Raw genomic sequence first — 22,202 nt, forward strand, 5'->3', positions numbered from 1 at the left:
ATAGACTGGATCCAATTCCATTCGGGCCTGCTTCTACACAAGCTTCCACCAAGTCTTTAAACTGGGCTTTTCTACTGTGTTGATCCTGAAAATCACACACCTGAACTCCACTTCTTCTGGAGCTTGAATGGCAGTTTTGAGACAATAGCTCTGAGATTGGCTGGATTCTCCAGGTCCTCCATGTGTTTTAATGTCCTGCATTGTGTTAGAACAGCCTCTAAAGAATAGTGCATAAGAACGCAATGCCTTCCCATCTTCTGGTGTAATGACTGACCAGCTCAGATCTTTTTCCATTAGGCAGATTTTTATTTGAATTGCCAGTTGAACTCCTGCTGTGTCCTTGCTTCATTGTATCCCGTTGCTGGATTCATGTGCAAATGGCTACAAACAAGTTCTCTTGGTTGGCCACTTGTATACTTCTCTAAATAATAAAGCCTGCCTTGCATGTTGTTTGCTTTGCATTCAATATCATGTTGGAAAGCTTTAATTAATGACCTGTAATGAAGTGGGTCACCATCGAACACTGGTATTTCTCTCTTGCAGTAGAGAGAGCTGCTGCTGTTTATCAGAAATTCAGTGATGTCATTCTGTCTTTGGATAGCATTGGTGAGAGCATCTCGGTTGCTAGTATCATTAGCAATGTAGCTGGTAGCATTATCTTAGTGGCTTGTAACATTAGCTTGGTTGCTAGTAGCATTAGCCTGGTTTGAACCTGCACTTTGAGTTGCTTGCACATTAGCACCATCTATGAGTGTTAGTGGCTGCTGCTGTGGCTGCTGTGCTTGTTGGCAGAGGTGGGACCAAGGAATTGTTTTACACAAGTAAGTCTCAAGTCTTAGCACTCAAGTCCCAAGTCAAGACAGGCAAGTCTCAAGTCAAGACCGCCAAGTATCAATTCAAGTCTCATGTCCTAAACTTTGAGTTTCGAGTCCTTAACAAGTCATAATGTGCTCTTCACCAAATGTAATACCATTTCATATTTAACAAGAGTAATAGTATATACAATTTATGCAAATCATGAATGCTTTTAAAAAATATATATATTTATTACTTTCCAAATAAACTTTATATTTCCATGGAAATACATGGGTAGCCATGAGAAAGACCCATCAATATGACAACAAAAACCAAGTATTGTAGTGCTCTCTCTCTCTCCAGATATACTCTAGACACCTAAAACAACCCTGCCATAAAGTTACAATCATTTATTAAAAGGTACATCAAAACAACTGATACTGAACTTCAAGTAGGCCTACAATTTGAACACTGGCCTGAATGTCTGAGAAAACAATACAGATCCCAAAGATGGGAGATAATACCTGAACTACGTGTGTGTGTGTGTGTGTGTGTGTGTGTGTGTGTGTGTGTGTGTGTGTGTGTGTGTGTGTGTGTGTGTGTGTGTGTGTGTGTGTGTGTGTGTGTGTGTGTGTGTGTGTGTGTGTGTGTGTGTGTGTGTGTGTAATGCATAAACAGTTTCATTTTTTTCTCTTATCTCCGGGCCCTATAATGCATTGCATTTGCAAAAGACCAAATTCGATGAAAGTCTGTCAGTCATTTGTGCACGATGAGGCCGCAGTATGATGCCTCCATGGCTGAAGACACGCTCCACCGGAGCACTGGAGGCAGGCACTGCCAAGACCCTGATGGCCACTCGGGACAGTGAAGGAAGAGCCTTCCTGTTCATTGCTCAGAACAAGAGGGCATTCTGTCCTTCGCATATGTCAAGGTAGTGACTTAGCTGTATCGCTGGAGTGGTCCCAACAGCTTTCTTCTGCCTCTTACACTATGCTGCAAACAGCCCTTCTTCTTGTCCAAGACTATGGTCCTCTCGCTCTTCCTCATCAACAAGAGGCACAGCTTGCTCAGTCCCTGTAGCTTCTTGCAGAATCAGTTCTGGCAAAACATGTAAAAGCATAGCAGAAACAAAAAGGCCGGTATTAGAGTATTGGTGATGCAGTATGTTAAACTGAAAAAGTATTATTGTTGCAGTCAATTGGATTAAATTATGAGAAAACGTTACATTAAACTCAATAATATTTACCTTTAACTCTTTGTGCCACCTCCTCCTTGACCAGCACATGGTGCTCTACCCACATCAGAGAAAAATCCGGATCCAAGGCAGCTGCTTTGAGGTAGACTGGATCTGAAAAGGGGGCAGTGATTCCATCTTGTCCTGGCCATTTTCACATTGATGAAGATTCCAATAAATCTTTTGTTCAGGGATGCCTGGAGACTTCTGACCAGGCCGCTCAGGAAATGGACTTGGGGCATCCACTGCTCCGGGTGGTGATTCAGGGACAGAACCGAGGGAACAACATAACTGATTGGGACTATCTACTCCCCCTGTGTCATATCTGTTGCTTCTCCAAATGGCTTCAGGATGTCCACCAACTCCTTCAACTTATTCCACTCCCGTACTGTGAACAACAACTCCTTGTGCCCAGCCTTTATGACAGCAGCAGGGATGCCTCAAACACCTCTTTGAATGTTGTGCTTGTATGCAGCAGTGAGCTGATTATTGATCACTTTGAAAGAGGAGTCATCACTTTTGTTTCTTTCAAGCCGTCTCCCACCACCAGCTGGAGACGGCTTGAAACACTGCAAGCACTGTTTTTTTGCAATAGCAGCATCCACTGTTTGCTGGTCTTCCAGGGTTAGGTCATTCCAGAGCTCTGGGTCATCAAGGTGATCTTTGTCATGTACTTCATCTTCTTGTTCAATGGGGAAGCACACGGTGAATGCTTTTCTCATGTTGGTAGCATTATCACTGATGATATAGTCCAATTTATCTTTAATGCTGTACTCACCACATATGGCCTCAAATTGCTCACAGATTCTTTCGGCCGTGTGTGGGCCTTTGAAGTGCTCACAGGCCAAGAGGATTGGACTTGAGCTGTATCCTCTCTCCATCTTTCTCCATGCAGTGCACAGTGACACCAAGGAACCCCCTCATCGTTCGGTCGGACCAAATGTCCACTGTGACTGAAACATGGTCTGTGTTGCTCAACTGAGTTTTCAGTTTTGAACGTCTCTCTGTAGCGTGGTTCTCTACTTTTGATGTCTATGTTCTGCGACACACTGGGCTGTACTTACTGTCAACCACTGACAGGAAGTGACAAACTCTTGTTTTCCACAATAGACAGAGGCAAGTTGCAATCGATAACCAGGTCGGACAGTATTGCATTGTTGATAGCTTTCTGCTGTGGATGATTCATGCTGTACTGCCCTACACGGGTCTCCATGAACTGTGAGATTGGAGACTGTTGTGGTTCACTTGTGACACTTTTGTTCATCTGGTATTGTTCAAATCTGTAAGCATATAAAAAAGAAAATTGAGCGGGGCAGTAGCACAATCTTGCCTGGTCTCAATCTTGGGTGCAATGATCACGTTCCTGGCTGACTGTGTGGAGGCTCATTGATTTAACGTTATGTTAGCCTACATGCTATACTAGCAAAGTTATATATAGCTGTCGGCTATATTAGCCACAACTTACCATTCTTTGTGCAGCTTCAAATGTCGAACAAAGTTGGAAGTTGTTGCGCCTCCATCTGTAATTTTCTTCCCACACGTTTTGCAAGTTGCAATACGTAGTCTGTATATCCGAGTTGCAAGTTGCAAAGCGTAGTCTGTATATCCGAAAATTATGATTTGGGGTATCATCTTTCCAGTTGCTCAATCTGAATTCACCCGCCGACGTTCCTCCGCACTGCCACGCACAAATTTTTCTCTGCTGGCACAATTTGATTGGCTGCTGTCCGATTCAAACTTTAATCCGTTAAATGAAGAGTTGATGCGCTGCACACCTTTTTTTAATAGCATAATTTTTTATATTTGGGCTTGGGGAGAGTATCAAGTCAGGTCGAGTCATAAGGCTCACGTCCAAGTCAAGTCACGAGTCATTGGTGTTAAAGTCAAAGTCGAGTTGCAAGTCATCATATTTGTGACTCGAGTCTGACTCGAGTCCAAGTCATATGACTCGAGTCCACACCTCTGCTTGTCGGTCTCCCTGTTTGGATCCTGGCCCCACCTGGACTTACTTGCCGCACACAAACACAAATACATTCAAGTTACACACACATCACAATTGCTGCTACCAGACTCAGTAGGAGTAAACCCTGTGATGTTGGTGCAGGATTTGGTGTCATCATTTGTATGTACGCCTCAGAGGTATTTTGGTCAAGTTCGGTCCAGTTTCTTTTGTCACCCATTGAGTTTTCTCCATACAGTCGCCGGAATGCCTCATAGGCTTTGTGGTAAGCTTCAGTCCAGTCACTTTTACTGTCACCCACTTAACTCGTTCTTGTTTGTGCAACAGAGGATTTTTCACATTATTTTAAAACTTACATTTTGGCAGCGGATGCATCAAATCAAAGTTTATTTGTCACGTGTGCCGAATACAACAGGTGTAGACCTTACAGTGAAATGCTTACTTACAGGCTCTAACCAATAGTGCAAAAAAGGTATTAGGTGAACAATAGGTAAATAAAGAAATAAAACAACAGTAAAAAGACATGCTATACAGTAGCGAGGCTATAAAAGTAGCGAGGCTACATACAGACACCGGTTAGTCAGGCTGATTGAGGTAGTATGTACATGTAGATATGGTTAAAGTGACTGCATATATGATGAACAGAGAGTAGCAGCAGCGTAAAAAGAGGGGTTGGGGGGGGAAACACAATGCAAATAGTCCAGGTAGCTATTTGATTACCTGTTCAGGAGTCTTATGGCTTGGGGGTAAAAACTGTTGAGAAGCCTTTTTGTCCTAGACTTGGCACTCCGGTACCGCTTGCCATGCGGTAGTAGAGAGAACAGTCTATGACTGGGGTGGCTGGGGTCTTTGACAATTTTTAGGGCCTTCCTCTGACACCGCCTGGTGTAGAGGTCCAGGGTGGCAGGCAGCTTAGCCCCAGTGATGTACATGGCCGTACACACTACCCTCTGTAGTGCCTTGCGGTCAGAGGCCGAGCAATTGCCGTACCAGGCAGTAATGCAACCAGTCAGGATGCTCTCGATGTTGAAGCTGTAGAAACTTTTGAGCATCTCAGGACCCATGCCAAATCATTTTAGTTTCCTGAGGGGGAATAGGCTTTGTCGTGCCCTCTTCACTACTGTCTTGGTGTGTTTGGACCATTCTAGTTTGTTGTTCATGTGGACACCAAGGAACTTGAAGCTCTCAACCTGCTCCACTACAGCCCTGTCGATGAGAATGGGGGCCTGCTCGGTCCTCCTTTTCCTGTAGTCCACAATCATCTCCTGAGCCACAATCACCAATATCCACAATCAAGCTCAGCTGCAGCCAGCTCAGCTTCCATTTCCACCAATTCCTTTTTTGCCTTGTTGTGTTTCTTCCATATAAAGGGCATGTTTGTTTTCCTTAAGCTTTCAAAGCAGCGTGCTCAGCCTGTGCTTTCATTCTAGCACTGGATGCCCTTGACGTTGAGGTGGATGCATCTGACTTTTTTGATACAGCAGATACTGTCATGTGGACCAATGGCAAACAAAGGTTCCAATATTCCAGGTAAATGGAAAAAGATCAAGATAAAAAATGTATGCCAACCCGGTTTCCCAAACGTCTCTTATACCAGTATATGGCCATCTGGGCGGGCCCACCTGTACCACCAACTAATTGAGGCTAGAGGGCGTAGTTGACCTATTTCTAATTCAAATCATAGGACCATAATAAGAGACCACATAACCAAATAATGCATACACCATACCTGTATATAGAAATGAAATATGATATTCTAAATGAGCAATATCATCAAATAAACAAATATTTTGATAAATGAAAAATGAAAAATAATGACAAAATGAACTGGCTCCAACACTACTGAACACTTGAACTGGAATGACCACCTGGACTTACTTGCCACGCACACACACACATGCACACACAAAAACATTCAAGTTACACACACATCACAATTGCTTATTTACTATTACTGCTCAATTTAAAACACCCGCCAATCCCCCCTTTCTCTGATAAATGTGTAAATATTGTACTATAAATTGTGCCTTTCTGTATTATACTAACATGTTTATTATTTTCTACTGAGCCATTTACTTCGTTCGTATTCTGATCTTTTATTATTGTTGCATTGTCGAGAAAGAACTTGAAACAATGAAGCTGCATGTTGTCTTGCCTCTCCCTTGAGATTAATGATCTAGCCTAGGTTACCCCTGCTTCAGGCCTAATACCTACGGCTGTTGGCCTTCCAGCCCAGTTCCGATCCCAGCAACCCGCTGATACCAGTCACAGCTGGAGTGGGAGAAACATTTTTTGAAATTAAAAACCACTCAGTGGGGCGTCCAGCCCTGAGGTAGGGCGACCCGTAGTTTGTCAGGCTCTCCTAAGGCTATAAGACCAGGGGAAATGGAGTGGTATGAGTATGCTTTCTCCTCTCAACAACTTATCATTTAATAAATACCTTAGTTTTACACCCACGGGTGCGCGTCACAAACCCTTCACCCGTGGACCTGGAGTTATGCACTGTAATGGGACCTAGTGTCCCACGAGACGAACAAGGTATAATCATCGTGTCATGCCTCAGACTAACGTCCTAAGACATTTCTCATACACACCCCAAGCATGGGCCCACACCGGTAACAAAGGGAGGAAACTCTCCGGTCTATTTCGGTCAGTGGCCTTTCAAGAGGAAACGCACCGCATGTGTTTTTTCAAGCAAAGCCCTTTACAGAGAGTCTACTTATCCTATGGATATCTTAGCTCCCAACCTTGAGGAAACCCAATCCTGTTCCTCCTAAAGGAAAATACAAATGATATGGTCCTTTCCCTGTGGGTTAAAAGCAGAGGCTCCTTTCCCAACAGCTAAAAACAGCAATTAAAGCTAAAGTAAAAAATGCCCCAAAAAGAGAGAGGTGTTCTAGAAAAAGGCTCTGTAGAAAAAGCAAAAATGCTGCCTCTATCTTCGGTGACGATGTTTTGGACAGACTGGGGGCTGCCTGCCTCCTCCTTCCTCTGCTGGCTGCGATGTCTCTCAGCTCTCTCCCTACTGTTCCTCTTCCCGTCCTGTTGACTCTCCATCTTCTTGGACTCCTGCTCTCTCCATCCCAGAACCTGTTGTAGCTCTGCGGGCGTGAGAGTTACATCCATCCCATGGTTCACGACAATGTTCCTTTTTAACCTGTCTCTCCACTCAGGGGAGTTTCCCAGTGCTTGGAAGGCAGCCACGGTGCATCCTTTATTTAAAGGGGGAGATCAAGCTGATCCTAACTGTTATAGGCCAATTTCTATCTTGCCCTGTTAATCAAGTTTTGAAAAACGTGTCAATAATCAACTGACTGGCTTTCTTGATGTCTATAGTATTCTCTCTGGTATGCAATCTGCTTTCCACTCAGGTTATGGATTTGTCACTGCAACCTTAAAGGTCCTACATTATTTCCCCACTGCACTTGACTCTAAGCAATGTTGTGCTGCTGTTTTTATTGACTTGGGCAAATCTTTTGATACGGTAGACCATTCCATTCATGTGGGTCGGCTAAGGAGTATTGGTGTCTCTGAGGGGACTTCGGCCTGGTTTGCTAACTACCTATCTCAGAGTCCAATGTGTAAAGTCAGAACATCTGCTGTCTCAGCCACTACCTGTCAGCTAGGGAGTACCCTAAGACCCGATTCTAAGCCCCACGCTCTTCGCAATTTACATCAACAACATAACTCAGGCAGTAGGAAGCTCTCTCATCCATTTATATGCAGATGATAGTCTTATACTCCGCTGGCCCCACCCCGGATTTTGTGTTAAACACTCTACAAAAAAGCTTTGTTAGTGTCCAGCAAGCTTTCTCTGCCCTTAACCTTGTTCTGAACACCTCCAAAACACAAGCTGCAGGCTAAGGTTAAATCTAGACTTTGTTTCCTTTATCTATTGTAATCGCTTGTCTTTCACCCTGGCTGCCAAACTAACCCTGATCCCAGGCTGTATCACAACTGGCCGTGATCGGGAGTCCCATAGGGCGGTGCACAATTGGCCCAGTGTCGTCCTTGTTAGGGTTTGGCCGGTGTAGGCTGTCATTGTAAAACACACATCCCTGGGTTGCTCCTCTTTTCAGTTTGCTGCAGCTAGTGACTGGAACGAGCTGCAAATAACACTCAAACTGCACAGTTTTATCTCCATCTAACTGACACTTGTGGTTGCTTCGAGTGATCGATTGTTGTCTACATTTTTGCACTTCATGCTATTGTATGTGCCTAACAGTGTTTGTACCATGTTTGTGCTGCTGTCATGTTGTGCTGCTGTCATGTTGTGTTGCGGCCATGTTGTCTTCGGTCTCACTTTATGTAGTGTTGTGGTGTCTCTTGTCCTAAAGTTTGTTTTGTTATTTTTAATACCAGCCCCTGTCCCCACAGGAGGCCTTTTTCCTCTTGGTAGGCCGTCATTGTAAATAAGAATGTGTTATTAATTGACTTGCCTGAAACATTAAAATACTAAACCTGGTTTTGGAGGGCCCTGTTGAACCTGGTTTTCATTCCAACTGGTCTCTTGATGACTCACTCTGTGACTTCAGTGATTGTAATGAAGGGGCTAAATAACATGCAGTGAAAGGAAAAATGTATATCGCATCCAGACAACTGGAAATGAGCAAAATACAACGACAAAAGTAAGTCACGTTTTCCATTTCAGCAGACTGTAGAGGCTTAACTCTAGCCTTGTTTTAGGAAAAAGTACTTTTATTGATTTCTTTGAGTTAAAAGCACTGACATTTTGGCTACCGTAGTCAAAGGTACATTTGATAAAAGACCATGAGTCATCAATCCACATTTTTGTTTCCCCAGGAGCCAAGTTCCCCATTAAGTGGACGGCGCCAGAGGCTGCCCTCTACGGCCGCTTCACCATCAAATCAGATGTTTGGTCATTTGGGGTCCTGCTCACTGAACTCGCCACCAAAGGCAGAGTACCATATCCAGGTACCATTTACTTTCCTTTATGAAACAATTCTAAAGGTAGTCCCACACTCTATAGGTATAAAACACCAATATTTCGACACACAATGCCTTCTTCAGGGTTCCATAGACTTTGACTAAACAATAGCCCAAGATTAGCCTTTACATACAATTGCACTGAGAAGTGAACGGAAAGGGCAGGGTTTGTATGTTCCGTGTGCTTATTATAGTATTCATAAAGGAGGGGTTTGCATTGAAAATATATTGTTTTTAGCTATAATTCCCCCCCAAAATTGGCAAGTGGCAGATTCAGAATATGCCATAGAAAAGTTGTACAAATGGCTCTTTAAAACAATTCTGAAAATCTTGATAGACAAATGCGGTCTCCCCTCTTCCCCCCCCAACCCCTCCCTTCAGGCATGGTGAACCGGGAGGTGCTGGAGCAGGTGGAGCGCGGATACCGGATGCCCTGTCCCGGCGAGTGCCCGAGCTCAATGCACGAGCTCATGCTCACCTGCTGGAGGAAGGATGCCGAGGAGAGGCCCACCTTCGAGTACCTCCAGGGCTTCCTGGAAGATTACTTTACCTCCACCGAGCCCCAGTACCAGCCTGGGGAGAACCTATAGGTCTCAGGGACATCGGTCCCACCACGGGACCACATGGGTGGACTTGCCCACCCCTGCTAACTTTAAACACTGATCAAGGGACGGTTTTGCATTATTTCCTCCCTGTAATGGACAATGGTTAAGGATGGTTTAGGATTGGGGAGAGATGATGAGCTGATCCTAGATCTTTGGTTATGAGTGGCTTCTTACATGGAGCTTTTGGGGGAAGTGGGAAGCGTTGGTAATAACTGATCCCGAGACAGTTTTTGTGGGGACATTCGTAGTGCTTGAGTGAAAGGTGCTGATCCCAGATATGTGGGGGAAAGGTGTTGAGCAGCTGTAGTGTCCTAAGGAGAAGAGTGCATTTGCCCCTTAATTTAGCATTTTCTCCACTAATAGTTAAGGTTAGGATTGGGGGAGAGGAAGCTCATCCTAAATCTGTAGCTAGGGGAAACTTCACCGCGGAGAATCCAAAGGGAGGACGGAGGATAATGAGATGACCATTGTTTTGACCCTCCCTCTCTGTCCTAGTACCCTTCTTCTCAAAGGCTCTGTCCGGATTCCTTCACACTTCTCCCAGAGTGTGCACTACCTGTCAAGCATTGGCTAGACTAGAGGAAGTCTCCCCCATTGTTGAAATCTATGAGTTTGGAGAATCTAGATGCAGCCATAGCGCCACAGCATCTGACCTCTCCACCTCCTCTTTTGCAGAGCACTGCCAACGTGGCATACTGTAGGTGCCATCTGTCTATTGTCCCTCTCTCTTGTGTGAGCCAAATGGCACCCTATTCCTTATACAGCGCACTACTCCTGATCAGAGCCCTGTAGACCCTCGTCAAAAGTAGTACACTAGGGCTCTGGTACACTAGTACACTAGTAGGGAATACGGTGCCATTTAGGACTCAGCCTCTGTGTGTGTGTGTGTTTCGCTCTGTCTGTCCCTCTATCTCGTTGTTTATCTATCTCTCTCTTCCCATTTCCTCCTCTCTATATCTCTCCAGTATTCTCAAGTGCTGCTTACTCCAGGTCATCAGGTGTCTCCAAAACAAATGTTTTTTAAAGGTTTTCCTTTGTTTTTCTTCTTTTTTGTTGTTTTTTACGGATGCTACTTTCTTCCTGTGTCCATGTCAATAAAACTGTCAATTGTAAAGCTCCCAGACAGTTTCACGCGAAACCATTTGGAAGACAGCTTTATATTATACCCATAGAAGTGACGTCAAGGATACTCCGTGTTAATACAGACTCACTCTGGTAAAAAATGGCCACATTGTCCCTGCCTGTTTCAGTCCGTTTTATTCTGTTTGGTACCTATTGAACACAGCCCTGTGTTTTGGTGCAATCACCCTGAGATTATTGGGGCTCAGTTGTACAATCATTTGGACCCAAAACTTAAATTCTTAAATGCATTCCTATTTAGGGGGTTTATGGGAATGAACAATACATTTATGATAAAAACATGAAAATTTAAGTAAAGCTTTGAGCCAATCGGATATGAAGGATAGCATTCATGCACAATTAGTTTAATCTTTGTGAACCAAATCTGGCACTACAATCTTTGCATGTCTTAATCCCTTACAAATCTTAATATTACAACAATCCTTTATAGGCAATCCTTCAACTACTACAATCTTTCATAGGCAGAATGACGGGTGGTGAATTTAAACACTTTTCACACTATTGTGCTGACCCAAACTGTACTGCTTCTAACTGTACTGTGCTGGCTTTGGATATTTCTTTTTCACATTGTCCTTTCCAGCACGCTTCTAGCCACTATGGTGGATGTGGAACCAGTCCAGCGCAGTACTGCTCAGGTGATGGTCATAGGTTTAAAGGTAGACTCAGTAGTGGGTCAATTTAAGGGTTGGGGAGTAACTGATTACATGTTATCAGTTACGGGTTTATGTAATCTGATTACAAAAAATGAACTAATCAGTTACATTACCAGCAACATTTTTGTAATCAGATTAGCTACTTTTGAAAAACTAGATGATTACTTCTTGGAATACTTTTAAATTCAGAAAGGATGTTTGTGAAAAAATACACATTGTCATTCAATTCAGCATTGAAAAAAGCCGCAGGTTTAAGTTTGTTCCATCTGACTGAGTCTGACCACAAGCCAGAGTCCACTATGATGACACACCAAACGCATTTGGTGGATCCCTTTAGTTTTCTTCTAATGGCTCTTAAAGTAATCAGATTACATTACTGAGTTTGGGGTAATCCAAAAGTTACGTTACTGATTTATAATTTTGGACAGGTAACTAAACTCAGCAAAAAAATAAGTGTCCCTTTTTCAGGACCCTGTCTTTCAAAGATAATTAGTACAAATCCAAATAACTTCACAAATCTTCATTGCAAAGGGTTTAAACACTGTTTCCCATGCTTGTTCAATAAACAATTAATGAACATGTACCTGTGGAACGGTCGTTAAGACACTAACAGCTTACAGACGGTAGGCAATTAAGGTCACAGTTATGAGAACTTCGGACACGAAAGAAACCTTTCTACTGACTCTGAAAAACACCAAAAGAAAGATGCCCAGGGTCCCTGCTCATCTATGTGAACGTACCTTAGGCATGCTGCAAGGAGGCATGAGGACTGCAGATGTGGCCAGGGCAATAAATTGCAATGTCCGTACTGTGAGATGCCTAAGACAGCGCTACAGGGAGACAGGGCGGACAGATGATCGTCCTTGCAGTGGCAGACCACGTGTAACAACACCTGCACAGGATCGGTACATCCGAACATCACACCTGCGGGACAGGTAGAGGATGGCAACAACCACTGCCCGAGTTACACCAGGAACACACAATCCCTCCATCAGTGCTCAGACTTTCCGCAATAGGCTGAGAGAGGCTGGACTGAGGGCTTGTAGGCCTGTTGTAAGGCAGGTCCTCACCAGACATCACCGGCAACAACGTCGCCTATGAGCACAAACCCACCGTTGCTGGACCAGACAGCACTGGCAAAAAGTGCTCTTCACTGACGAGTCGCGGTTTTGTCTCACCAGAGGTGTTGGTCGGATTAGCGTTTATCGTCGACGGAATGAGCGTTACACCGAGGCCTGTACTCTGGAGTGGGATCGATTTGGAGGTGGAGGGTCCGTCATGGTCTAGGGCGGTGTTTCACAGCATCGTCGGACTGAGCTTGTTGTCATTGCAGGCAATCTCAACACTGTGCGTTACAGGGAAGACATCCTCCTCCCTCATGTAGTACCCTTCCTGCAGGCTCATCCTGACATGACACTCCAGCATGACAATGCCACCACGCACAGAACAAGCAGTATGACTGATTTCCTGCAAGACAGGAATGGCAGTGTTCTGCCATGGCCAGCGAAGAGCTCGGTCGGATCTCAATCCCATTGAGCACGTCTGGGACCTGTTGGATTGGAGGGTGAGGGCTAGGACCATTCCCCCCAGAAATGTCCGGGAACTTGCAGGTGCCTTGGTGGAAGAGTTGGGTAACATCTCACAGCAAGAACTGGCAAATCTGGTGCAGTCCATGAGTAGGAGATGCACTGCAGTACTTAATGCAGCTGGTGGCCACACCAGATACTGACTGTTACTTTTGAATTTGACCCCCTTGGTCAGGGGCACATTATTATATTTCTGTTAGTCACATGTCTGTGGAACTTGTTCAGTCTTTACACGTTAAGTTTGCTGAAAATAAACACAGTTGACAGTGAGAGGACGTTTCTTTTTTTGCTGAGTTTAGTAACTGTAAGGATTACATTTAGAAAACAACCTACCCAACCATGGCCAATTTCCGCAAAAACATGGAGCATTGAAGCTTGAGGCTAAACTTCTCAGCTGTTTTGGTCCAGTAGCTACCATGTAGCAGTGTGAAGCGCACCTGTGCACATGCGCAGATACTCTGTGTGACTGTGTGAAAGCAAAGTCTTGCATCTTGCTCAGCTCAATGGGTACGTTCGAGCAGATAATTTTTGTCAAGTTGGTGACTATCGTTGGTCACCGCCTTTCAAGGTGTGTTCAATTCTGGGCATACGAATGTTACTACATCTCGACTTCATGAACTTTACAAAAATCATGTGATCAAAGGTCATGAAGTTCTGACTGCAGTCTAGTGCAAGTTTCATCCTGCAGCCATCACCTGCATTGTGGGCGGCTATATTGTTAACCAATCACTAGAGTGTTTTTGTTTGATCCACGCGAACGTCACCAAAGACATGACTGAAACAGGAACCAATTTGTAGTGATTTACAGTGGGGCCTGAAATTATTAACACCCTTGAAGTTGATGAGAAAAAATGACTGCATTAAATAAATAATTCAAATACTGAGCTTTATTGTATGCAACAACAACAACAACAAAAGGGATACTGTATTTATACTTATACAATTGCTCAGAGAAAGATTTAGTTTAACAAGTAATAACCAAAAATCTTAAAAAAGGTAGGGGTCAAAATGATTGACACCCATTTTCAATACATTTCAATGCCCCACCTTGCAACGATAATGCCTCTGAGCCTTTTTCTAAAATGTTTTATGAGTTGGAGAACAGATAAGGAGGGATCTTAGACCATTTGATCTTACACCATTCCTCCATACAGAATTCTATTTAATGCCCTCTTCAATTCAAACCACAGGTTTTCAATGGATTTCATGTCTGGAGACTTTACATATACATTTTAGTCATTTAGCAGATGCTCTTGTCCAATGTGACTTACAGGAATAATTAGGGTTAAGTGCCTTGCTCAAGGGCACATCAACATATTTTTCACCTAGTCGGCTCAGGGATTCGAACCAACGACCTTTCGGTTACTGGCCCAATGCTCTTAACCGCTACCTGCCGCATGGGGTTATTGTCTCGTGGATACCATTTTTATGTCTGGGAGAGACATAAAAATGGAAGTAGATAAAGGGCCTCATTGCCAAAATTTTGAAATATCCCTTTAACAAAGGCCCCAGGGCCAGTGGAAGCAAAATAGTCCCGTAATATCAAAAATCCTCCACCGTGTTTTACAGTAGGTATGGGGTTCTTTTCTGCTCCTGCATTCTAATTTTGACGCCAAACCCACCTCTGGTATGTGTGGCCAAAGAGCTTTATTGTCATGTCAATTGAAGAGGGCAGTCCATTGGCAAGGATATAAAGGAAGGATATAAACTAATATCACTTCAACTTCTTGAAGGGGGCATACATTCAAATTTTTGCTCATTATCAAAGGTGCCAATAATTTTGGAACCACTGTGTTATATTTGAGGCTCTCACTAATTGATTGTACAATGTGTACACACATAATATTATAATTGTATAGTTTGTCAGTGTGTGATATGGGGGTTAGATACATGTTTATTTCGACATAAAGAAAACCTTTTATCATCGAAGGCAACACTGATCATTTAAATCTCAATGTGACCTGCCATTTTCAGAAGCTTGAAAACCCCATTTACTTTTTGCCCCCCAAAAAACTAAAATTGAACAACAATCATTATGGATTTTATTTGAGTTTGTTTTGGAGTCAAATATAATAGTTTCAGTATAGCTTGTTTTTCAAACGAGTTTGTTAATTATTTTATTTGTTTACTAAATAGTTTGTGTGTTTTAGTTTACTATAATAACTTTGCTCTGTATTTTGTGCCAGTTTGTGTCATTTCTTTCTTTCCTTTGCTTGAATCCAATCCCTTGTGTTTTCATGAAACATCTGGTTTGCAGTGAGTAGCTTTTGGTGTTTTCCAACATGTACATGATTTAACTGGAATGTTGTGTGACTTGGGCGACACATTCTTGGGAGACACTGTTGAAAAGTGTTATTTAGACGGCTCGATGGAGAAAGGTCTATAACTAGAAAGAGAGGGGAGCTTAACTTTGCAGAATTCCGGTCACTTTCCCAAAATTCCCAGGTTTTCCAGAAATCCTGGTTAAAGGATTCCAGATTTCCTGATTTATTACCTCCTGATTTTGGGAATATTGAAACCGGGGATTCTGGAAAACCTGTGACTTTTGGAGAAGTTACCAAAATTTCACAATCCTAAACCTCTACTGCTAAAAGACACAACCAAAGGACCTCAAAAGAAGAAACTGAATTGGTCAACCTGGTCTCATAGATGAGACGTAATATAGTAAATGTAAATCTGGAACAATCAAATTACTATGATATGTTTGGTATAGTTATATAACACAGAAGCTAGGGTATTTGTTGTGGTGGATGGGTGTATAACACGAAAGTCTAGCAACCCAAAGGTTGCGTTCAAATCTCATCACAGATAATTAGAGCAATTCAGCTAATTACCAACTTTGCAACTACTTACTACTTTTCAGCTACTTTGCAACTACTTAGCATTTTAGCTAACACTTTCACTTTCACTGACCTTAACCCTGGCCAAGCTAACATTAGCAACAACAAATTGGAAAACTTAACATATGTTTTGAAATTTTGTAACATATACAGTATATATTGTACGAATTGCAATTAGTAACATATCATGTGAATTGCAATTCGTAACATACGAAATTGATGATGGAAAGCCACAAATGAATACGTACCATACGAAAGGTAACATATCATACTAGTTGGAACGTCTCAGATTGAGTCCAGGTTGCATTGGTCCACACTTGGTCTTATGTGAAATGGCTACTGATTGCATTGTCCAGTTTAACTGATTGCAGTGGGCCTGAAAGCCAACTGCATTGTGTGCCAATGAAAGCCATATATACAGTACCAGTCAAAAGTTTGGACACACCTACTCATTCAAGGGTTTTGCTTTGTTTTTACTATTTTCTACATTGTAGAATAATAGTGAAGGCATCACAACTATGAAATAAAACATATGGAATCATGTAGTAACCAAAAAAGTGTTAAACAAATCTAAATATATTTTAGATTCTTCAAAGTAGGCACCCTTTGCCTTGATGACAGCTTTGCACACTCTTGGCATTCTCTCAACCAGTTTCATGAATAATGCTTTTCCAACAATCTTGAAGGAGTTCCCACATTTTCCTTCACTCTACGGTCCAACTCATCCCAAACCATCTCAATTGGGTTGAGGTAGGGTGATTGTGGAGGTCAGGTCATCTGATGCAGCATCATCACTCTACTCCTTGGTCAACTAGCCCTTACACAGCCTGGGGGTGTGTTTTGGGTCATTGTCCTGTTGAAAAACAAATGATAGTTCCAGGTGGGATGCCGTATCGCTGCTCAATGCTGTGGTAGCCATGCTGGTTAAGTGTGCCTTGAATTATAAGTAAATCACAGACCGTGTCACCAGCAAAGCACCATCACACCTCCTCCTCCATGCTTCATGGTGGGGACCACACATGCGGAGTTCATCCGTTTAACTACTCTACGTCTCACGAAGACATGGCGGTTGGAACCAAAAATCTCATTTGGACTCATAAGACCAAAGGAAAGATTTCCACTGCTCTGATGTCCATTGCTCGTGTTTCTTGGCCCAATCAAGTCTCTTGTTCTTATTGGTGTCCTTTAGTAGTGGTTTCGTTGTAGCAATTCGACCATGAAGGCCTGATTCACGCACTCCTCTGAACAGTTGATATTGAGATGTGTCTGTTACTTGAACTCTGTGAAGCATTTATTTAGGCTACAATTTCTGAGGTTGGGTAACTCTAATGAACTTATCCTCTGCAGCAGAGGTAACTCTGGGTCTTCCTTTCCTGTGGTGGTACTCATGAGAGCCAGTTTCATCATCGAGCTTGATGGTTTTTGCAACTGCACTTGAAGAAACTTTCAAAGTTCCGTTTTGACTGACCTTCATGTCTTAAAGTAATGATGGACTGTCATTTGAGCTGTTCTTGCCATAATATGGACTTGGTCTTTCCCAAATAGGCCTATCTTCTGCATACCACACCTACCTTGTCACAACCCAACTGATTGGCTCAAACGCATTAAGAAGGAAAGATATTCTACAAATGATCTTTTAAAAAGGCCCACCTGTTGATTGAAATGCATTCCAGGGGACTACCTATGAAGCTGGTTGAGAGAATGCCAAGAGTGTGCAAAGCTGTCGAGGCACACAAAGGGTGGCTACTTTAAAGAATTTAAAATATAAAAATATATTTTGATTTAACACTTTTTTTGGTTACTACATGATTCCATATGTTATTTCATATTTTTGATGTCTTCACTATTACTCTACAATGTAAAAAACACTTGAATGAGTAGGTGTGTCCAAACTTGTGACTGGTACTGTATATATATATTTGTACTTCTGTCCATGTATATAGTGTACTTTTGTTACTCCTGAACTCACTGTTGTTCCAAGGGCAACCAATCGGCCCAATATACTCTAGTCCCCTCAAACTCAAATCTGGACCTCAAAGCCAGTTCCACTGCGTTTTTTCATTGTTCACCTCTAATCAGGCACTAATTTAGACCTGGGACTCCAGGTGGGTGTAATTAATTGTCAGGTAGAACAGAAAATCAGCAGGCTCCGGACCTCGTATCGTAGGAGTTGAATACCCCTGCATCTAGTCTATTGCTCCCAGTGAAACAGACTAAGTAAACAGCACATTGCCCTGTTCGGCCTATGATTTTAAAACTGATTATCTTCCATCCCGACACAGTATGTAAGCAAGTCGACAAAACTATACGGCGAGGATTTTAATAATTTTTTACTTTAGCTAATTCTAGAGCTATTTAGCATGCTGTTGTGTTTCATAAAATAAGGATTATCTTACCATTAGCTACTCTGTATTTGAGCTGTACCTTGAAGAACAGGTCCCATATCATGCGTGTTTACTTTTGCATGAAGGTTTATGATGAGAGATGACTTTAGGGGAGCATAATCTTCCAAATCTTTGCGCCATCAACGGATATCCAGCTTTTGTATTGATTCATCAATGTCAAAAGGCCTTGTATGATTCCATTTTGTATCGTCCCTTTCCAAAAAGCCAATCTTGATTGCATTCACTGCTGTTTGGTTGTGTATGAGTTGTTTGGTCCCAGAGTAGCAGCTGTAGTAACCTACCAGTTGAAGCTATGATGAACTGTCCACTTCATACATTCGATGTATGTGGTCTAGATGCGTCATGTGAGTGCACTAAGTTGAGGCCCTGTACAAATACTTCAGAAATGAATAAGTCCTTCCTATCTCCGTTGACATAATCACAGATCAGAATTGGTGGGATTGTTGAAAGTAGTAACCTTGCTAACACCTATCCAGTCTGATCTGTGCTTCACTCAAGGAAACAAGAAAATAATTTGAACAGGGCCCCTAGCCCTTACTCCATAGGCACTCCTGTAGATCTGAAAGAATCAGATAGATTTAAGCAATATGGCAATTGCTTTACCTTGTCCTCTAATGGGCTGGGTGGACTTTTCGCCATATTTCTTATACCTATCTTTATAGTTTTAGATCTGCGTAAGTGCCTAGGGCTTGTGTGTCAATTTGGAAACATTAAATGTACACTACCGTTCAATAGTTTGGGGTCACATAGAAATGTCCTTGTTTTTGAAAGAAAAGCACTTTTTTGTCATTAAAATAACATCAAATTGATCAGAAATACAGTGCAGACATTGATAATGTTGTAAATGACTATTGTAGCTGGAAACGGCATATTTTTTATGGAATATCTACATAGGCGTACAGAGGCCCATTATCAGCAACCACCACTGCTGTGTTCCAATGCCACGTTATGTTAGCTAATCCAAGTTTATCATTTTAAAAGGCTTATTGATCATTAGAAAACCATTTTGCAATTATGTTAGCACAGCTGGAAACTATTGTCCTGATTAAAGAAGCAATACAACTGGCCTTCTTTAGACTAGTTGAGTATCTGGAGCATCAGCATTTGTGGGTTCGATTACAGCTCAAAATGGCCAGAACCAAATAACTTTCTTCTGAAACTCATCAGTCTATTCTTGTTCTGAGAAATGAAGGCTATTCCATGCAAGAAATTGCCAAGAAACTGAAGATCTTGTACAACGCTGTGTACTACTCCCTTCACAGAACAGCGCAAATTGTCTCTAACCAGAATAGAAAGAGGAGTGGGAGGCCTCGGTGCACAACTGAGCAACAGAACAAGTACATTAGTGTCTAGTTTGAGAAACAGACGCCTCACAAGTCCTCAACTGGAAGCTTCATTAAATAGTACCCGCAAAACAGCAGTCTCAACGTCAACAGTGAAGAGGTGACTCCGGGATGCTTGCCTTCTAGGAAAGTTGCAAAGAAAAAGCCATATCTCAGACTGGCCAATAAAAATAAAAGATTAAAATGGGCAAAAGAACACAGACACTGAACACAGAAATATTGGAAAAAAGAGTTATGGTCAGACGAATCTAAGTTTGAGGTGTTCAGATCACAAAGAAGAACATTCGTGAGACGCCAAAAAAATGAAAAGATGCTGGATGAGTGCTTGACGCCATCTGTCAAGCATGGGAGGAGGCAATGTGATGGTCTGGGTGTGCTTTGGTGGTGGTAAAGTGGGAGATTTGTACAGGGTAAAAGGGATCTTGAAGAAGGAAGGCTATCACTCCATTTTGCAACGCCATGCCATACCCTGTGGACGGCACTTAATTGGAGGCAATTTCCTCTTCCAACAGGACAACGATCCAAAGCACAGCTCCAAGCTATACAATAACTATTTAGGGAAGAAGCAGTCAGCTGGTATTCTGTCTGTGCTGGCCACTGCATTGTAGTCACCGGATCTCAACCCTATTGAGCTGTTGTGGGAGCAGCTTGACCGTATGGTACGTAAGAAGTGCCCATCAAGCCGATCCAACTTGTGGGAGGTGCTTCAGGAAGCATGGGGTGAAATCTCCTCAACAATTTGACAACTACAATGCCAAAGGTCTGCAAGGCTATAATTACTGCAAATGGAGGATTCTTTGATGAAAGCAAAGTTTGAAAGACACAGTTATTATTTCAATTAAAAATGATTATTTCTACCCTTGTCAACGTCTTGACTATATATCCTATTCATTTTGCAACTCATTTAATGTATGTTTTCATGGAAAACAAGGACATTTCTAAGTGACCCTAAACTTTTGAACGGTAGTGTAAGTATTAAAAATTGGTAGTGATGTAGGTGTTAATATCTCTAACATGAATGAATGACTGACTTATCATGTTATTTTTTTTTATTTTTTTATCTCCTACATTTCTAAATTTGCCATTTTCTTAGACCCAAAATGATGCGTAATAATGCATAGGCTTCTTTATACTTTCAATTGGACATTTGAACCTGTTGGTGCATTGATAAATAGAACTTCAGGCCATTGTACCACATGTCCAGCATTGGAATGGATTCTAATCTTGCGATGGTGCCCCACATGAAATATAGACCACAATGTTTATTCTTCTTTCAAATCTATTGGATGAAAAAGTGGACAATAAATGAATTGTTTAATTTCAAGCCAAGGTCTAGATTCTTGATTTGACTCACTGTCCAAAATTGGAGCTTGTGTATGTTTCATAAACCTATGCAATTTCTGGTTTACTATTCCTGAAACATTTTCATTGTTTGAAACGGACTATATCAGAAGATTTTGTAAACGATATTTATTTTGTTTTCTCTTTTTTGTATGTGTATCAGGATTGTATTGAAATGGGTATTGTGCCACTTTATGTTATCTTTAAATGTGCAATAAATTATATTTAAAGAGTTTTCATATCTTCATGTGTTCAAGTCTCTTAGTAAGTGTACATTTAATGCAACATTGAATGCACTGACCGTAAGTTGCTCTTGCTAAATTAATGACCAAAATGTACGTTATCCTGAATGCATTTCAATTAGCAGGTGTGCCTTCTTAAAAGTTAATTTGTTGAATTTCCTTCGAAACTGGCATCATGAGGATCGCCAAAGGAAAGGAAGGCCCAGAGTTACCTCTGCTGCAGAGGATAAGTTCATTAGTTACCAGCCTCAGAAATTGCAGCCCAAATAAATGCTTCACAGAATCACAGACACATCTCAACATCAACTATTCAGAGGAGACTGCGTGAATCAGGACTTCATGGTAAAAATGCTGCAAAGAAACCACTACTAAAGGACACCAATGATAAGAAGAGACTTGCATGGGCCAAGGAACACAAGCAATGGACATTAGACCAGTGGAAATCTGTCCTTTGGTCTGATGAGTCCAAATTTGAGATTTCTGGTTCCAACCGCCATGTCTTTTTGAGATGCAGGGTAGGTGAAAGGATAATCTCTTCAAGTGTGGTTCCCATCGTGAAGCACGGAGGAGGAGGTATGATGGTGTCTGTGATTTATTTAGAATTCAAGGTACACTTAACCAGCATGGCTACAACAGCATTCTGCAGCAATACGCCAGCCCATCTGGTGTGCGCTCAGTGGGACTATCATTTATTATTTCAACAGGAAAATGACCAAAACACTCTCCAGGCTGTGTAAGGGCTATTTGACCAAGAAGGAGAGTTATGGAGTGCTGCATCAGATGACCTGGCCTCCACAGTGAGTTGGACCGCAGAATGAAGGAAAAGCAGCCAAGAAGTGCTCAGCATATGTGGGAATTCCTTCAAGACTGTTGGAAAAGTATTCCAGGTGAAGCTGATTGAGAGAATGCCAAGAGTGTAAAAAGCTGTCAAGGCAAAGAGCGACTACACTGTTTTAACACTGTTTTGGTTACTACATGATTCCATATGTGTTATTTTATAGTTTTGATGTCTTCACTATAATTCTACAATGTCGAAAATATTTCAAAAAAATAGTAAAAGTAAAGAAATACCTTGAAATGAGTAGGTGTGTACAAACCTTTGACTGGTGTG

The 22,202-nt window shown here is 42.2% G+C and overlaps 1 protein-coding gene across 1 annotated transcript in view; it reads left to right on the forward strand.

Annotated features, from left to right (window-relative positions):
* LOC120026609 (proto-oncogene tyrosine-protein kinase Src-like) overlaps positions 1-10,648 on the forward strand; it is a 30,576-nt gene extending 19,928 nt beyond the window's left edge. The window contains exons 10-11 of the mRNA XM_038971415.1: positions 8,793-8,924; positions 9,318-10,648. Of these exons, the coding sequence (XP_038827343.1) occupies positions 8,793-8,924; positions 9,318-9,526 (341 nt within the window). The 3' untranslated portion in view covers positions 9,527-10,648. The remainder of the gene's footprint in view (positions 1-8,792; positions 8,925-9,317) is intronic.
* The last annotated feature ends 11,554 nt before the right edge of the window (positions 10,649-22,202 follow it).

Source organism: Salvelinus namaycush, chromosome 2, assembly GCF_016432855.1.
Source record: "Salvelinus namaycush isolate Seneca chromosome 2, SaNama_1.0, whole genome shotgun sequence".
NCBI classification, from domain to species: domain Eukaryota; kingdom Metazoa; phylum Chordata; class Actinopteri; order Salmoniformes; family Salmonidae; genus Salvelinus; species Salvelinus namaycush.